We start from the raw sequence: 19,354 nt of genomic DNA on the forward strand, positions 1-19,354 counted from the left end.
GGGACAAAAGGCAGGACTTAGAATCAGGTCATAAAATGAAGAGCAAGGGTTTGCACTGGTGAGGTAACGCAGGGGATCCAAAGAATGGTCAAGAGCATGTGCTGCTTCCCTGGTGATGAAGCTGGGGGCTGGAGGTGGAGCAAAGAAGCTGGTTCTAGACCTTGATGAGCAGAGGCCCAGGCCGGTCTCTGCTGCCTCAGCTGAGCACTGGGGTCCTTATCTTGGATGGAGGCTGTGGGGAGGGTGGATCGGTGAGGTGGCATGTATGGCATTCATGAGCTGGGGCATGGTGAATCTTTTCTGCTGTCCTTCCACCAGGACCATCATCAGGGCAGAGCTATGTCTTTTTTATCTTTGCAACTCCAGTGCCCAGGATGGTGCCTGACACAGGGCAATTGCTGATTAACCAAAGAATGAAATACTGTGGCTTGGCCCCCTCTACTGGGAGGCAGGCCTGGTACAGATGTCAGTGTGAGCCCCAGTGGACAATGTAAGCTCAATATGAGTCTGCACAAGGAAGTGTGATGGGAATAGCAACAATAATGACAATAACAATAAACATGTAAAATTATCATGACTAATTCATGTAGAATTAATTCACAGTTGACAAAAGTAAGATAGGCATTACCATGGTAGCTAAAATGTGGGTTCTAGAATGAGACAGCCAGCTTCAAGTCTTGCCTCTGCAACTGCATACCTTCAGTTAGTTCTTTACTGAGTCTCAGTTTTCTCATCTACAAAATGGGGATAATACTACCTACTCTCCAGTGGTGTGTGGTGGTTTAAGCGGGATAATGTGCTGTGCTGTGTTTGGTTGCTCAGTTGTGTCTGACTCTGTGTGACCCCATGGACTGTAGTCTGCCAGGCTCCTCTGTCCATGGGGATTCTCCAGGCAGGAATACTGGAGTGGGTTGCCATGCCCTCCTCCAGGGGATCTTCCCAACCCAGGGACTGAACCCAGATCTCCTGCATTGTGGGTGGATTCTTTACCATCTAAGCCACCAAGAAAGCCCCTTGTGGGATAATACATGTAAGGAATTTAACACAGCATCCGGTTGCAATAAGTGCAATATATGGAAGGCTCTCAAATGCAAGTTTCTATCCTTGCAATTTGAAAGTAAGACTAGAATTCCAAGACTGTATGAACGTGAACAACTGATTTTCAGACCAAAGGAAAAGGCCAATGACTCCACTATTATGATTTTATGCCATTAAAAACTACTCCAACCTATTGTTCTTCTCCTGGCTATGTCTTCTTTCCCTGAGGACATGAGCATATTCTCTGGAGCCTGAACTGCCCGAGTCCAAGTCCCAACTCCACCAGTTATTGGGCAAACCCTTTAACCTCTCTGTGCCTCAGTTTCCTCATTATGTCTGATGAGATTAAAATAGTCCTGACACCCAGGACAATCATTATCCTTGAGTCAGAGGAAGAATGACTACAAGGGCGTACAAGAGGGGCTTCGGGGGCTCGTAGTTGATCTGGTGGTGCTTTAAAATAACTTTAAAATAGCTGCTTTAAAATAACTTGTTCTACACTTCAGATGAGTGTACACCTCCTATAAATCTCATACTTCAGCAAAATGTTTACAAAAAGCAAATAATATAGACTTCACTGGATTGTTATGGTGGTTAAATGAGTTAATATATGTATAGTGCCTATAATAGTGTCTGGCATATAATAAGCACTGGGTATTGCCTATTGTTACTATGAAAGCAGTACAGTAATAATTCTACAAATAAAAAGGATCCAATCTAGGCTATATCTCACTGTCAGAAAATTTGTTTGCAAAGGCAGACCCCTCCTAGATACCTATGGTTTTTTCAGTCAGTCCTGTCCCCTTCTCCAGTGAGGAGAAAAGCAGCAATATTATTGGGTACCTCCCAAGAGACCTGTGCAGTCCTGAGTCAGCCTGCTTTGGGAGAGTAACAGGACTGAGTAGGGGTCAGATTGGACTTTGGGTTTAACCTTCTTTAATTCCTACTTACAGGACCTACAGCAGGTTATTTAAACGTAGTTGAACCTCAGTTTCTTTCTCTATAAAATGGGGCCCTGACCATGTGCTGCATAGGATTGTGACAGGATTAAGTAAAAAGGGGGAAAAAAAAAGAGAGAAACATTTATTTTAAACCTATGTGACCAAGTTCCCATCTGCCTAGGATGCTGGTCTTGGCTACAGGCAGGCCTTCTCCCTGCTGGAGGGACCCCCCAGGTTTGTAAGCAGTCTCCTCTCCAATGGCTGAACCAGCAATTGAGACAGCACCTCTGACACCAGCATCTAGACCACCAAGCAAAGGGGACGGGTCTAGACTGACTTCCTGAAAAGACACTTTGCTTCAAGAGAATGCATCTATCCTCTTAAATCAGAGCATTATCAAGCCCTCAAAGTGCTTTGCTTTGGCACTACATGGAAAATCCAGTATTCGTTTCTCTTTGAGAAAGGCACAACTGATACGGCTCCTGGCATTGCAGTTTATGTCTCACTTAGGTGTAACTTATCGGTAGCTTTCTTTCTATTTTTAAGTTTTGAAAAGTACGGAATATGGTTAAAACTAAACCAAAATCTGCATCTTAATAGTTCACCAATCTAAACTTTATCCTAAACAACTACTGCTGGACTTCACACTGTCACCTCTTAAAGGCTGGTTACGTGTGGTCTGAGGCAGAGCTCACTTTACAGGGGCCTGCACAGGAACAGGGACTGTGTTACAGACTCTGCATCCATCAGACGACTGACTCCCAGAACAACAGGTGATGTGTTTCTCCTGTGGCCCGACCCTTACCTGTACCATTTAATGCAATCCTCATGACACCCTGTGGAGGTGGCACAGTGGTAAAGAATCTGCCCACCAGTGCAGGAGACGCACGGGGCGCGGTTCAATCCCTGAGTCAGGAAGATCTCTGGAGTAGAAAATGGCAACCCACTCCAGTATTCTTGCTGGAAAATTCCATGGGCAGAGGAGACTGGCGGGCTACTGTCCAAGGGGTCACAAAGAGTCAGAAACGACTGAGTGTGCATGCTGCCTCATGACATGCTTGTGCAGAATTGAGGAAATGCAGGGTCAGAGAGGCAAAATAATTTGTCCAAAGTCCACAGCTTAGCAGCAGTGGAGATAACACTGAACTCAGATGAACATCAAAAGCTCGGTATTACCCAGTGTATCTTGCTAACTGCTCTGACACTGTTTCCATCACAAACATATTGAGCAACTGTAATTTAACGGATGCTTGTCAGGGACACACAAGAGGAATCAAGCAGCTTGATGGCTGGTCCAGACACCATTAAAATTTTCAAGGGAAAGGGTTTGCTATAGAATACTGTACCCATTTGGATGGATGAGGACACTGAGGCTAAAGAGATTAATAGTTTGCTCATGTTCTCCCAAATAGTGTTTGTCAGAGAAAGGATCTGAATTTGGGTTCTCCATGCCAGTATTCCTTCCACTATACAGCCCATATCAAATGTACTCAAATACATGCGCATGTATATGAGAACATAACAAAGAACAGCATGGGGAGCTGCTGGCCTCCTAGGAGGAAGGGAAAGAGAAATTAGAGGGAAAGTGGAAAGGACAGGAAGAGGAAAGGCAAATATTCAGGTATTCTAAACTCTCTATTCCCTCCTGAAATCTCAGATACACATGGAGGGAAGAGCGACATTTTCCTTCCCTTCCTCTGGCCCCAAAGGTCACTGAGCTGCCAAGCAGTTGATAAACGTAGTGGTTTTTCCTCTGGAGCCAGGAGTCACTGATTTGCTCCTTCCTGCTCCACAAAATTAAAAATCTGAGTCCGACAGTTCAGAGGACCCCTGAAAACACTGTTGGAATTTCCCAGGGTGCTTTAAACAGAAACAGAAACTTGGCAGGGGAGGGAAGTGTGTAAGCACCTCACAGCTCAGGCCAAATCCTCTCTTCACAAGGTAATAAGCACTGATTCTCATTAAAAAATTCAAGAGATTTTCAACCCAGTTCAGCAAAGGGGCTATTTCTCCAATGGGCTTTTCCTCCTTTTCTGACCATCCATCCACTGGACATTCATTCATTCACCCATTTGGTTAGTCATGTCAACCCAATGCATGACTAAAAGGTGATCTCTAAACTCAAGAGGTTCCCAGCCTACTTGTGTTGGGTTGTGGGGGAGAGGGAGTAAACTATAATCAATAAGACTAAGAAAAGGCACAGTCATAGGAGGTAGAAAAGACCTCACTTTGATGAAACATCTCCATTCACACAGAGCCTGCCCAGCTGCCTCCTCAGGATGGTCATGGGCTACAGCTGCAGACTCTCAAGGCTGGTATCCTGGCTCACTCATTCACCAGCCAGGTAGTTTTTTTAGGCAAGGCCCTTTCCTCCTCCAGCAACAATTTCCTTATCTGTGAGACTGGGACCTGATGCTCACCTTCAGGATTGTTAAAAGGAGTCATGGTAGGGCATGAGCTTCATAGAGGGCCAGCCACATAGCAGAAGCTCAGTCAGTGCTAGCCTGCCTCCGTCTAAGACTTTGGTTTCGCCAGCTCTGCGGCTCACTTTAGAAGCCCACCCAACACAGTACCACCATCCCCCCGGCCTTTCCTCTGTTCCACCAGAATGGAGGCATGAGTCCATGTACATCTATGACACAGCTGAGGTTTTACCCCAAACTGAAACACCCTTCCGACTGCTAGAGACTAAGTTTCCTCATTTGTAAAAAGAGGAAGAGGAAGGTATCAATACCATTCACCTCTGCTACAAAATGCAAACAAGAGATGAGGTGGAAGAGCACCTGGAAAGACATGAAGATGGCCAAGACATGGATCACCATGGATTATCTCCATCCTGCAAGGCTCTGCTCTTCTACAAAACCTTCCTATTTCTGCTCCCACAGCAAGTGGCCTTCTGTGGTCCTAAGCCAAGTACAGTGGGCAACACATATTTGGCTCCCCAATTAAAACTTGATTAGTGATGTTTCTAATTAATTCATGTGTGCCTGTCACTTTTCCCTTAAAGTAACTCGTTTTACTATATTTACATACAATGCAACAACACCACTGTCATCTATAAAATATTGTAGAGTTTGAAAACACTACATTTTAAAAAAATACATGATTTCATTTGATCCTCAAAGCAACCTCATGAAATAGGTATTATTATTCCCATCTCACAGAAGAAAAATATGAAGCTCTTGTTCCAGGTCCTGAGAAACAGCAGAGCCAGGATTTGAGCTCTGGACTGCCAGTCCCCTAAGCCTGGTCCTCTTGTCCTCTCTGTGGAGCCTCCTCTCCTTTTCTAGTTTACCAAAAACTGAGGACATTCACATAGGTCATATATTTCTTTTGTAACCTCCATGGATATATTTATCAGAGGCTAGATATATAATAAAAAACAGACCCAAAAAGCAGGGCTGGTATCATTTTTCTCTGTACACTCTAAAACACTTCACACAACAAAATAATTTGGTTTGAATTCTTATCCTACTAATCATTAGCTGTATGACTTTGGATGAGTTACTTAACCTTTCTGTACCCAAATTTCATCATCTGTAAAGCAAAGCCACTACCTCTAAAGCACAAACTTGTGAAAGTTAAATAGTGAGTGTAATGCATCCAGCAGTATTTCAAAACTAGTATCCATCCAATTTGAAATGATGAAACTTAAATTTAAGAGTTTCACTTGGGGTTTAAGGGGATGATGATTCCCTAGCCCCAAAATGGTTTGGGGTCACCCTTTCAGAGAAGAGGGCCCTCCTTCCTCCCACACAACTGCCACTTGCCATCATTCATTCATCACTAACCACAGCAAACCTGGACTCCCATCTCCACCTGCCTTTTATTTGAAATGTCAATTTTTAAAGAGTGGAGAGGTTGGAAACCCAATTTAACAAGCATGCTGAAACATTGTTTATTGCCCCCATAAACATGGCTTAGTGAGAATTACGGACTTAATCAGAGTGAACTTATCTCCCGGTGAAAAGGAACACTTTAAATTTCAGAAATGGCACCTTCACTGTGAAAATCTCTTAACTTTTCAAACAAACGACAGGGGGTCTTAAACATATGGGCAGTAAAGGGGCAGCCATTACTGTGATTTGTCTTGCCCAAGAGCCAAGGAGCCCTAAAGGTCCATAACAACTTTAAGATCTAGGAAAAATATTTGGAAAATCATATTCAGGAGACATATCTCTAAAAACACCCGAAAGGTCTGCCGAGTGGGAAGTAATATCCGTAGAGTTGCTTGGGGTTGCCCAAAAGAAAGGACCCTGTTGTCATTAGAACAGGGGCTATTTAATAAACAGAAGCACTGAGAAAGCTCACCTTTCCTCCTGTGTGTAAGATTAACCATTTAGCAATAGGCAATATTTTGGGACTGGCTTATCACAAGAGAGGTGCTACATAAATCCCAAAGGCTGCTAAACAGTTTGTGTGATTTTTTTCTTTTTAAAAAACATTTTCAGAGGATGAGGTCCTGTGAACCCCAGCTTCCTCATTTGAGGCTTCATTAAGACTGCTCTGATCATTCCGGAAAAGGTTTTCATAAAGATGCCCCATTTTGCACAGAATGTATCAGCCTGGCTGCCAGAGGCAGGAAAGGCAACAGATATAAAATTTTATTATTTCAATGCCCCAGTAGCAGCCAGGAGGACTTAATGAAATCGCCAAGATTTACAATCTGAACTAGCTATTGCACAGACAGATATGGTTAAGGGAGCTGTGCCCTCTGACCTTCCAACCCTTTGATCCTCACACAGCAGGTGGCCTGGAGCCCCCTCCTGGGCATCTTCCCGCTCTTCCGACACTGCTGAACCTTGATCTGCAATAAGTCTGACCCTACACAGGTGACTTTCACAGTGCTTATCACCAGCAGCTGCTGCTAATGGAATGGCCGGAACCACTTGGCCTCGAGACTCTAACTTCGAGATGCTAGGAGAGGGATCTGCTGTGCTGCGTCCAGAAGGTGCTGAAATGATGCCCAACAGTTCAGCCCCAAGTCCAGTTGCTCGGAAATGCTTAACGATGTCATTACCAAAAACTGTCCTAGAAATGGAACTCTGATCTCCTTCAATCCATACTTTGAGTTTAAAAAAAAAATCACCTTTTAAAAATAAATCACAAATCTCAAAAAAAAAAAAAAAAAAAATCAACCCCGAAGTCCCAAATGCATCTCTCAGAACTTCCCTAAAACCATGTGCAGCAAATTTATACCAATGAAAATCAAAACAATTTTTGGAAACCTAAAATTGACTGTTTTCAGTTCCATGAAATTTCATTTAAAAAACCCCATATGCCAAAATGTCCAAATTCTCTTATTTTTAAAAATTGGGATGACTTCCAAAATCATAGCTATCTTTTTCTTCCTTTTTTTTTCCCTTCTAAAGCTAAGGATGGGTAATGTGCATATGTACTTATCAAGCTTCATAATTTAACCCATTCGGTCAGTACAAAATACTTTCAATGAAATGCTGAAAAGGCAGGATATAAATTTATTACGACTGCATCTTTTAAAACAATTGACTCCTAGGCACCAGGATTTAACAGATATTCTATTTGGTTAAGAATGTGTCTAGGAGTCTAGGCAGGCCCAGTCTGCAGGTTTTAGTTTTTGTCAGATATTTGGATTTATGGAAGAAAGGGTTTTAGGCAGGACACAAAAAACATTCTGTGGGATGTTGATAATGTCCAACTTAAGAGCCACTGTTGATTATATTTAGGAAAAGCTCTGAACCCATGCCTCTGTTTCTAAACAGACATAGTACAGTGGCCTCATTCGATACCTGCAAAGGCCTGAGCTTAGGTCCTGAATGTCTGAACCCAATAAGCAAAAAAAAAAGAAAAAAAAATGCAAGCCCCACTTCTTTTGTAGTCTAACTGGCATTTATTTTAAATGCTCAACTTTAAATTCATTTTGAAATCAGCTAAGAATCAGACTAAATGTAGACAGAGGTTTACAGGCTTCAATTTTAGTCATACTTTCCTCTACAGATAAGTTTAAGTTTAGTAGAGAGAGCAGTTTAATGGAGAAATTGGCTTAGTAGGAGGAAAAGAAGGTAGATTTATTATATTACAGTTTGACCACTCTGTACAGAATTGTTATTAAGCCCTCTTCTTCAGAGATGCCCACTGGAAATGCTTTATCAATAATAGCAGCTACCTTTGAGTGAGGGCCTACTAATGTGCATGGAACTTCAGCCGTATTACTTCTAGCTGTCATCATTTTAAGGTAGGTGACTCCCATTTTGCAGATGAAGATGTTATGGCATACATGCACAGATGCTCAGAGAGTTGCCCAAGCAGGACAAATAGTGGAGCTGGGATTCAAACTCAGGGTCACTGCCTGTCTCCTAAAACCCTTGGTCCACACACATTTTTCCCAACAAAAGCAAAACAAACAGAACAATATGCAATAATTCCTGTATAAAATGCCAGATTTCAGCTTGCTTACACATCTCCATGGTCCATTTAAAGGCCTTCTGAATCAATTATTTTAGGTCATTAAGGGGAAGTTTAATTTGGTTGACAAACACCCCTACTGTGGTGACCTCACATATCAGCAACAAATGTCTGATGGTCACAAACCTGTACCGTGAGTCTGCTGAGCATGGTGTTAAACAAAACCACATGTGCTCTGATTCCAAGTGGGATTTGACTAGGCCGACCAAGGGTACTGCTCTTCAATCATCATATGCTGGTCTCTAAGCACCCATGATGGCCCTGCCCCTAATCACTTGCAAGGAGTTTATGAAAAGAAGTCACCAGTCCCATGTGGCTGTGTTCAGTTGAGAGTGCCTTTAAGCTAATGAAATTTAGAAAAAGTCACTCAATAAAAAGTACAAAATGAGGCTGAAAAAGAGGGCAGGGCCAACTTTAGGTAGATAATTTTAAAGAAAATTTACCAGTTCTACACACACATAATACTGATAATCACTTCCATTTATTTGGCGCCTACAACGTGTCAGGTACCAATTTTCTCATTTACTCCTCATTAAAAAGTTCCTATAAAGTGGAGAATCTACCCATTTTACAAGCAAGGAGTCTGAAGCTCAAAGAGGCACCTTTACATCCCCATCTGTAAAACAGGAGCACCCCTCTCAAAGGCGTGACAATTAAAAATTACATGGCTCAAGTGCCATGTATATTAGTAGAACATCATTCAATGGGTGATATTATTATTATTAAATATTTTCAACAGGCATCTCTTCAGAGGATAACATAATAGTAGTTTTGTACAAAGTGGTCAAACTCAAACTGTGTTTCCTCCTGCTAACCCGATTTCTCCTTTAAACAAAGGAGCACGCTTAAAGTCGCCTAGCAGCAGTGGAGCTAGACTTTGAATCCAGGTCTCCACAACTCTAGAGGCCAAGAATTCTTTCTACTCTGTTCCATAGCTTTCTGCATGCTGCTCTTTATCTCAATCTGATAGAAATTTGGTTAAGTTCTTTTAGGAACAATTTAGGAACTTTAGGCTTTCTTTGAAGTCAGTTTCAACATTGCTAAACTGACTGGCTAAGGGATGACAGGAAAGTTGGAAAACAAAAGCATCAATGACGGTTTTGCATTTTCTACTGGGATCCTCCCTAATAAATTACTCAGTTTTTCTGATCTATAACGGGGAGCTATGTCATCTCACAAGAGAACATTTCAGTCACAACAAATTAGACTGAAAATGTACTGACTGCAAGAGTTACTTAAACCAGCCAGAAGTACTTGTTCCCTTTGATTACATAAATTACTACTAGAGATTTAAGTTGCTTTAATTCCAACATTAAGGTAAGTGACATTTAAGAACCACACTCATTTTAAAAGCAGATGCCACATGAGGAGGAGAGGGCTTCTAGAGGAAATTTATCAGGTGAAATTCAGAATGTTCTTCAGGCTCTAATTTTGCTCTGAATGCTCTGGATGTGACAGATTCACATGCGATGATTTTGCCTGATAATAGCATGCTAAGGAAATTCTAGCAAGACCAAGCTACTGGCCAACTCCTTTTCTTTTTATATAATTAAGCAAGCATTAGGGATTCATTGATCTAAACTTTGCCTCTTATTTTTATAGTACTCACTATGAAGAATAATGTTTGGTAGAGTTTTTTTTTTAAAAAAAGCCCTTCACATCCATTATATCAATTAGTTCTCACAACTCTCTGAGATGGATAATATGATCTTAATTTCACTGATGAGAGAATGGAGATTGGAGAGGCTAAGTAACCAGCCCTAGTCACAAGTGTACTCAGAGCTTTCCTCTGGAGAAATACGAGGCTAGCAAACGTCACCCCTCCTTTCCCCTCGCCACAGTCTCCAGCACGTGGCCTGGAGGCCTCCCTGAGAGGGAGAAGCTCAGGCAAAGGTGAGAGCCTATATGCCCAGGGCTGGGGCAGGGCTAGGGGTAATCTACACAGCCTCACCCAGGGGCGCTGGGGTTTGACAAGTCCATCAGAGCAGAGAAATTGGATGCAAATTATTTTCTCTCTCTGAGCCTCAGCTTCCCCATTTGCAAATACGGATATCTCCTCCTTGGCAGAGAGATTCTTAGGATGTGCAGAAGTGAGAACAGGTGGAGCACCCAGCACTGTGTGTGGTGTTGAGAAAGACACAAAAGATTGTAGCTCCTTCCCAATGAGAGGGCCTCTCCCTTTCTTGCTAAAGCTCTTCCCATGAGCCTATGACTGGAATTACCAGGTGGAATTTTTCAGGCAAATATCACTTTTTTATACAGCAGGGCTATGATTACTCATCACTAACAAACGATCTCACATGCAGTTTCTCAATTCTTGTCAGTACGGATGCACAATCACCACCTATACCTGCATATAGTTATGGCTCAGAGTTTTTGCATGAACCGCAATATTAACAAGGGAAAACTATATCTGACTACTGTCTACCTGTGGAGTCCTGTGATGAAGCAAAATGGTACAACGGTAAACAAGAAATATTCTAACACTCACCATGAAACTTAAAAAAATAAACATTAAAAAATGAACAACGGATTAAAGACTTCCTAAAGAGAAAAATGAAAAGAAAAAAACTAGTTAAAATGGTGCCAATTCAGTTGACAGCAATTCAAGTTCTCTGCGAGGTAAAAGGGGATAAAAGTCATTTTTCCTTGTCTGTAAATAAGTAAATCCTGTTATTTTGTGTGAAAGCTTCATAGTTAAACCTTTACAGACACAGACAAATACCAGATCTGGGTACTAGCGATCAAGAAGAGGCATTTCAATATGGACTGGGATGCTGTCCATGGAGTGCTGGCTCAATGCTGTCCCAAGCACTTAGTGCATTTGCAAAATCAGGCTTCCATGTGCTCCAGCTAAACCTTTCTACATAAAAGATGGTGAGGAAGAGACGTAAGCTGTGGGCTGGGCCAGTCTCCTTGTGCCCACATCACATGTGCCTTGAAATTGTGTTGGTGGGAGAGGTAGGAAGAGGCCTTATGAACTTGGTACCTGGGTGTCACTCCCCCTGTTCCTACTACCTGGAACTAGTACTTAGTATATATCCTAAATTTATCCTCTCAAATTTGAGCTGTAGAAAAATTATCTAATTCATAGAAAGTAGTTGGAAACAGAGAGGAAACTAAAATCTAGTAAAAAATGTGCTTAAAACCGCAAAGAAAGTCTTCACTACAGACATCTCTATCACAGTGCAGAAGCTTGGGTTTGGGACAATAACATCTGAATTTTATATATATGGTTGTGGTGTGTAATATACTTGAGAATTACCTTGATCTTTACAAATATCACTCTACTTTATTAACTTGGTTAATCTATTTCCAAACATTTTACATGGAAGGACCGTGTTTCTAACAGCCCAGGAGGAGGCGGCCTGACCATGTCCCTCCGCTATTTACACCCTTCAATGGCTCCCCACTGCCCTATAAAGTTGAGACTCTTTAACACGGCTTACAAGCCCCTGGATGGCCTGGCCCTGGCCTGCCTCCCTCAGCAATCCTCTCCCCACTTCAGCTCCAAGCTCCTTCCAGACAATGAACTGTTCAGACCTCCTGGGAAATGCCATGGTCTACACTGTAAATCTTTGTAGATGATGCTCCCTGTCCCCTTGTTGGGAGTCAAATTTATCTGCTCAGTTTCCATTCAGGCATTCCTTTCCTCTGAGAAGCAGAGCCCTCAAGGCTCAGTTTACTGTCTTCTCTAGCAGACCCTACAGCTTCTCAAACTCCCTCCATTTACTCTCTGCTTATCTGCATCTGTTCCAGACAAAACTCTGAAGGCACAGAGTGTGTCACACTCACCATTTTATATAGAACCCCTAGTGTAATACAACGCCTAGTACATAGCAGGCTCTCCAAACATTTCTATAGAAGGGGATGTGTACTGTGTACTGACCACAGGCCATACACTGGGATACACTGGACATACATGGAACTCATTTCTTTAATCTTTACCACACTCTTAAAAGATGGGTCCTAAGGTCAGGAAGCAATAATTAGAACTGGACATGGAACAACAGACTGGTTCCAAATAGGAAAAGGAGTACGTCAAGGCTGTATATTGTCACCCTGCTTATTTAACTTATACGCAGAGTACATCATGAGAAATGCTGGGCTGGAAGAAGCACAAGCTGGAATCAAGATTGCCAGGAGAAGTATTGATAACCTCAGATATGCAGATGACACCACCCTTATGGCAGAAAGTGAAGAGGAACTAAAAAGCTTCTTGATGAAAGTGAAAGAGGAGAGTGAAAAAGTTGGCTTAAAGCTCAACATTCAGAAAACTAAGATCATGGCACCTGGTCCCATCACTTCATGGGAAATAGATGGGGAAACAGTGGAAACAGTGGCAGACTTTATTTGGGGGGGCTCCAAAATCACTACAGATGGTGACTGCAGCCATGAAATTAAATGACGCTTACTCTCTGGAAGAAAAGTTATGACCAACCTAGATAGCATATTCAAAAGCAGAGACATTATTTTGCCAACAAAGGTCCGTCTAGTCAAGGCTATGGCTTTTCCAGTGGTCATGTATGGATGTGAGAGTTGGACTGTGAAGAAGGCTGAGTGCCGAAGAATTGATGCTTTTGAACTGTGGTGTTGGAGAAGACTCTTGAGAGTCCCTTGGCCTGCAAGGAGATCCAACCAGTCCATCCTAAAGGAGATCAGCCCTGGGATTTCTTTGGAAGGAATGATGCTGAAGCTGAAACTCCAATACTGTGGCCACCACATGCAAAGAGTTGACTCATTGGAAAAGACTGTGATGCTGGGAGGGATTGGGGGCAGGAGGAGAAGGGGGCGACAGAAGATGAGATGGCTGGATGGCATCACTGACTCAATGGACATGAGTTTGGGTGAACTCCGGGAGTTGGTGATGGACAGGGAGGCCTGGCGTGCTGCAATCCATGGGGTCGCAAAGAGCCGGAGACGACTGAGCAACTGAACTGAACTGAACCTCTCCTATAGATGAAGAAAGTAAATACAGACACAAAATAACACTGACATTGCTACTGAGGGGAATGGTCGAGCAGGGAATTTGGAAGTAAGTGCATTTATCAAGTTCTTATGAAGTGCCACTCCCACCCCCAGCACAGGGTCTCTAGCACTGTTGACCAGGAGAAAACAGTGTGGCTACAAGCCAATTCTACTGAAATTCTTTCCCTAGGGAATGAAGATGATAATCCCTGGAACCCAAGAGTCCCTAAAACACAATTTCAAAGCCATCAACTCAAATAAGTGGCTTTAAGGGCACTAAGGAAATAAAAACAGCAATGGCTGCTGACCTTCATTGAACTCATGCCACTGCCCCTATTTTACAGGCAAGAAAACAGGTGCAGAGATTCATCGCCTTGCCCAAGATCAAACAAGGAGAGAGCAGGAAAGACAGAACCCACGGCCCATTCCCACTGACACATTTTTCTGCCTCTGTGGAAAGGGGAGCTTCACCCTCAGGCTAACCTGAGCCTCTGTCTGCACTGTGTCACTACCATCACCTTTATCTCCTGCTTCTTGACCATCCCACCACCAGGAATTAAAAACACAAAAACAAAAACAAACCACCTTCTGCACGCATTCCTCATGCTCTGAGGCCTGTGTACAGAGCACTATTGGTGAGGCTTGGAAAGGAAGATCTTCATTTATCAAAAAAGGAGAAGGAACACACCTACCAGACCTGATCTGGCACCCTGCTACCAGACCTGGCACAGAGCAGGAGCTGCAGAGCATCTCCTGAACTCAACTGAGGTCGAGGGAATGAAGGGAAATAGTTACTGTGTAATCTGGCTGCATTTTGGTATTTCCTAGCCAGCTAACAGGATCATTCTCTCCAAGAAGAAACTAGGTCTATGCCAATACCCTTGGCTATCCCGCTAACTTACCACCAGCCTCAAATTAGTGTTTGCTTAAATGAGAGAAAGGATATAAAAAGGCAGTGGAGGGATAAGAATGAGGATCAGCTAGAAACTTGTCACTTTAGAAGGAAGGCAGACTCTTCTAGGTGACTATGTTACCAGCTCTTACCCTGTAAGAGCATGAAGGCTGGAATTATATCTTCTCCCCAAATAACCTTTTTTCAAATGAGAACACTAGGTTACAATTTATATTTCTTTTTGTGCAACAAATTTGAGTGTCATAAAAATGGTTAAAAAGTCTTCCTATGGTAGCTTTTTCTAAACTTTTATGAACATCTGCCACATTCATTTGAAGTTTAAAAAATTCTGGCACATATGCAAAGGCATAATAAGGTGCCTATAGCTTTCAAGAAAAAATAACAAGACAGTAAAAAATAAGCCTTTTGCTGAATTGCCAGTAAGAAAACTAGTGTGCAAGAGGAGATGGGCCCTGCCTAGCTCCTTCCTGAAAGAGCTTTCCTTTGGGCCCAGGTACATGCTCCACCCCAAGCATTATAGCCCACAGTTCTTGGAAGAAGTCTCAGGGAAGCATCTCTCTCATTTGAAGGTATACCAGAATGAGATCAGTGTGATCAAAAAGCACGGCTAGAGCACTCTGAGTCTGAACTGAAATCCAGGGGAGATCAGGAGACTACATCTCTCGACTTGGGAGTTCACAGCTGCCTCACACATGTGGGCAATGCTGTTTTGTTTGGAGAGTGTCTCAGCTGGCTTCAAGAGTGGGGCAACTACTATTTTGGTTTTTCTTTCAGTTCTGACCACATATCAGTACAGCATGGCAAACTCCTCCCTAATTTAAATCAACAGGGCTAAGATTTATCATGGCCAGTGCTTCCCAAACCTTCTCATTTAAAACCCTTCAAAAGCTGAGGAGAGTGAACTTGGAACCATTCACCTAACTGCAAAACTCTGTCTCAAGTTTTAGCTCCCAAATTATGCATGTTGTGCACTGCATGTTTTATTACAAAACTGCCCCCACCCCTTGTTTTCAATTACTACAATCATATAAAAAAAAATTGACTCCTTCCATCTTTAAGTAAAATTATGGTGCTGGGCTCCCTGAAAACAGCAACACTTTTTGGAGGGCTCTAAGTGCGTTCTAAATTCCAGGTTTCCATGCACTTACTCCATCCTTCTTTTCAGAAAGCACCTGTTGGGCATCCTGCTGGGTACTGAGGACACCACAGTGATCAAAGCATAGTCCTTGTCCCCAAAGAGCCCCTGCTCCTAGGGATGATGAAGAGGACAGGGAAGCCAACAGCTGTCATCCTGGGCAAGAGGTAGAGTAAGCAAAGGCAACAGTCAAATGGGAGGCCTTCCTCAAACAGCTGTGGAAGAGGAAGCTTAGCGGGCAGGGGCGCAGGGATGTGGGGGTGTTAGGGACCAGCCAGAGCCCTAACAGGAGACAGTGAGCAGACAGAAGGCTTGACGGCAGCAGGGAGATGAGCAGACCCAGGGGTGGGCAGAGGCGGCTGGAAGGCGGACTACGAGCTCAGAGCGACCAGGTAGAGGGCAGCCCCTACATGTTTGACAGGGACTGAATTTCATACTCATCTGCATACCTTTATGACCTAGCAAAATGTTTGGAACACAGAGGACTTGATTTAGATTTCTGAATGAAAAACAAGTCTTTGGAAAAATCTAAAAAAGCAAAGTAAAACATCTATAAAGGCAATGAGAAAGGAACAGAGGGAGAGACATGTCAGAGACTTTGTCACTGTAGAAAGAATAAGGAAGCAGACACTCAGCCATGCTCAGTGTGTCCCCTTGTGACTTTTCAGCCAGTGGTGCCATTCACAGGGACCAGGAACAGCGGAAGGGGAGTGAAGTAACTCGATGGGTGTGTATTACAGATAATTAGGGGTTTGGGGAAGACTGAATTTGAGACATCGATAGTTCATCTCGGTGACCTTCAACTGGGACTTGCAACTCTGGGCTGTAAGTTCAGAGAGAGGCATGTCAGTGCTAGAATCACAGCTGGGAGTCACTGACATCACCTTGGTAGCAAAAGCAAAAAGCCTTTAAAAAGATGGCCAGAGGGTATATAGAGAAGAAAAGCAAGCCTAGACTGGAAACCTGGACAATGCTCAAGGTAAAGGACCATGAAAAGCAGTCGGAAAAAATCCGTGCTGGAACAGTCCGGAAGGCAGAAGAGGCAGGAAAGAGCTGTGGATGCTGATAGACCAAATGGTCTTTAGATTAGTGTTTCCAACTGTACAACAATTGGCACGAAAGGTCTATTAGCAAGTATTCACTTTCAATTTTTCACACAGGAGCTTTGAACACACCCCCAACTTGACAAACAAAGGTAAAACACAGAAGAAATCTCTTCAATCTGATCTAAATACACCATCCAAGATAGTCCATAAACTGTGTACTGTATGTGTTCAGGGCTGGGTGATGACAAGGAGGAACTGTTAACAGAATGTAGGAGCCACATGGCCGTCCTGTCAAATTAGAAATTTGAGCAGATTTCTGTGGTCTATTTTGATCAAGATTCTCAATGTCAAACAAACAGGTTTTTCGATAACCAACTTGTTTCATTTTCGTAAGCACAATAGCACAGTGTGCAACAGTGAAGAAGCAGGTGGTCCTCGTCGACGTGAAATGAAGGGAACAGAAGAAGAGAAGCAGCACTTCCTTTAAGCCGTGCAAAGCATCATCGCAGACGGACATGGCTTTAGCTTTTTCCTCCGAGAGCTTGTCTCCTGTGCAAAACAGCCAAGTCCCCTGCCTCCTGTCCTATTTTGCTCCAGTGCAAATTCAGCTCTCTCCCGAGGAGGGAAAAGCTTAGGGTTCATGTCTACAAACCAGTAACACTGACAAAAGCACAGAAAAGTCCTTTAAAAGAATTGCTATCTACTCGGTACAGCCATGCAGAAAGCAATCTGTCCTTAGATTCATAGCTTTGACCAAGCATTTCTACTTTAGGGGTTCTATGCTAAGGAAGTAAGTCAACATGCAGATTAAGCCTTATGCATAAAGATGTTCACTGAAATGCTATTTATAATAGTGAAAAATTATAAACAGCATAAGTGTCCAACAGTAACGGGAAAGTGGCTAAGCTGTGGCATATTCAAACAGTTGGAAGGACAGGTAGCAAATTAAAAATTATTACTGACAGTAGACGAAAATGCAGAAATCCCCATGCCATAATATTAAATAAAGACATAAAATTCTATACCATATCAGCTAAGTACATTTATACAAAATATATATTCACAGAATAAAGACAAGGATGAAGAATAATAAAATGCTAACAGATGAATCTGGAATAATGATACTGTGGATAATTTTAATTTTCCTCTTTATACTTCTATATATTTTCTATACCACATTTTCTACAGAGAAAAATGTAATATAGTTGCAGTGATTTATAATAAACATCATTTTGAAAAGTGAATCATTTTCCTTCCCTCATTCAAACCCTTGAAGAACCCTTTCCTCCTGCCTCTTTGAACTTCACTCCCTCACCCATGAAAATTGACAATCTCCAAACAAAGTGGAAAAACACTGGAAACAAGAGCCCAGTGGAAAGGGTCTAAGCTGAATGCCCAGCTCTGTGCATGAGGTGTTGCTCTGACACACTCCCATGTGTAGCACCGTGAATCCAGAGACTGCACCTTTTCCACTGCCATGAAGCAAACAAAACCACAAATAGAGAGATCCGGGGAGGAGAGAAGTCAACTTACCTCCATTAAACTTAAATGGATTCCTATGAGGTAGGGCATGGGAGCACTGTGAAGAGAAACAGAGACACACAGCTGCTTTAATGTCTGTTGCTTCTGACAGAAAATTACAGATGGTTCACTATTTGGAGAAAAACTGTTTTAATAAACGTATGCACAGTTACATTTTCTTTCACAACAAAAATCCTAATATGACATTTTGTTCCCAAGCCTAGAAACTTAGGAAGAATTTCAAAATGCAGGCAGCCTTGGAAGCAGTCTGAGTGGCAGGAAGAGCGCTGACCTTGGGGTTAGTCCCTAAATAGCAGGCATGTGATTGCACAGCCTCAGTTGCCTTATCTTTAAAATGGCATTTTGGAATCTAACTGCCAGCTTGCTATCAGAATGAGAAAATATACACTGAGTGACCAGTATGGTTCCTGGTACAAATGGGAACCACTGTTGCCATGATCACAACAGAAAAAGCAATCAGCAATGTCAGACGATGGAGGGCATAATGTGCTTCAAAGAGGAATGATTTTTTTTTTAATTTGCTATTTCCTTCTGCCATCAAAAGACGTGATCTAACTGTCTATTCTAACTGGACAGGGTATATCACAGACAATAAGCATCTCCAACCCAACTGCACACATGCCATCTGATGATATCGTAATTTAAAATACCTTTTCAAAGTGCTTCATTCCCAGAGCAATGGGTTCCCTTAGTTAGTGACTGAGCAGGAGGTGAGAACCCAGCTCCAAGGGCTTTAAAACCTGGGCATCATGGATTCATTTCCCTCGGTTTCAGGTGCACACACATACACATTATCATTATGTTGCTACTTACCAATGATAAATGGGATAAACATTATACAAGGAACTTCAAATTCAACTTCCTTAATTCACACAACAACCTCACAAGGTAGGTATTATGCCCACTTCACAGAGGAGGGAGTAGGCCCAGGGCACTTAAATCACTTGATGCTTTCGAACTGTGGTGCTGGACAGCAAGAAGATCAAACCAGTCAATACGAAAGGAAATCAAACCTGAATTTTCATTGAAAGGAGTGGTGCAAAAGCTGAAGCTCCAATTCTCTGGCCACCTGATGCGAAGAACCGACTCATTGGAAAAGACCCTGATGCTGGGAAAGATTGAAGGCAAGAGGAGAAGGGGGCGACAGAGGATGAGATGGTTGGATGGTGTCACTGACTCAATGGACATGAGTTTGAGCAAACTCAGGGAGATAGTGAAGGACAAGGAAGCTTGGCGTGGTGCAGTTCATGGGGTTGCAAAGAGTCAGACACGACTGAGCGATTGAGCAACAATGCCACAAAACAAGCAGTGACCCTAGGATTTGACT

General features: G+C 42.7%; 1 protein-coding gene across 3 annotated transcripts in view; it reads right to left on the reverse strand.

The window, feature by feature from the left end:
* The window catches only part of DENND1A (DENN domain containing 1A), a 540,190-nt gene that overhangs the window by 191,859 nt on the left and 328,977 nt on the right, over positions 1-19,354 (reverse strand). For all 3 annotated transcript variants that reach the window (XM_052647633.1, XM_052647632.1, XM_052647635.1), the window contains exon 11: positions 18,019-18,064. In XM_052647633.1, the coding sequence (XP_052503593.1) occupies positions 18,019-18,064 (46 nt within the window). The remainder of the gene's footprint in view (positions 1-18,018; positions 18,065-19,354) is intronic.

This window comes from Budorcas taxicolor, chromosome 11, assembly GCF_023091745.1.
Source record: "Budorcas taxicolor isolate Tak-1 chromosome 11, Takin1.1, whole genome shotgun sequence".
Lineage (NCBI taxonomy): Eukaryota > Metazoa > Chordata > Mammalia > Artiodactyla > Bovidae > Budorcas > Budorcas taxicolor.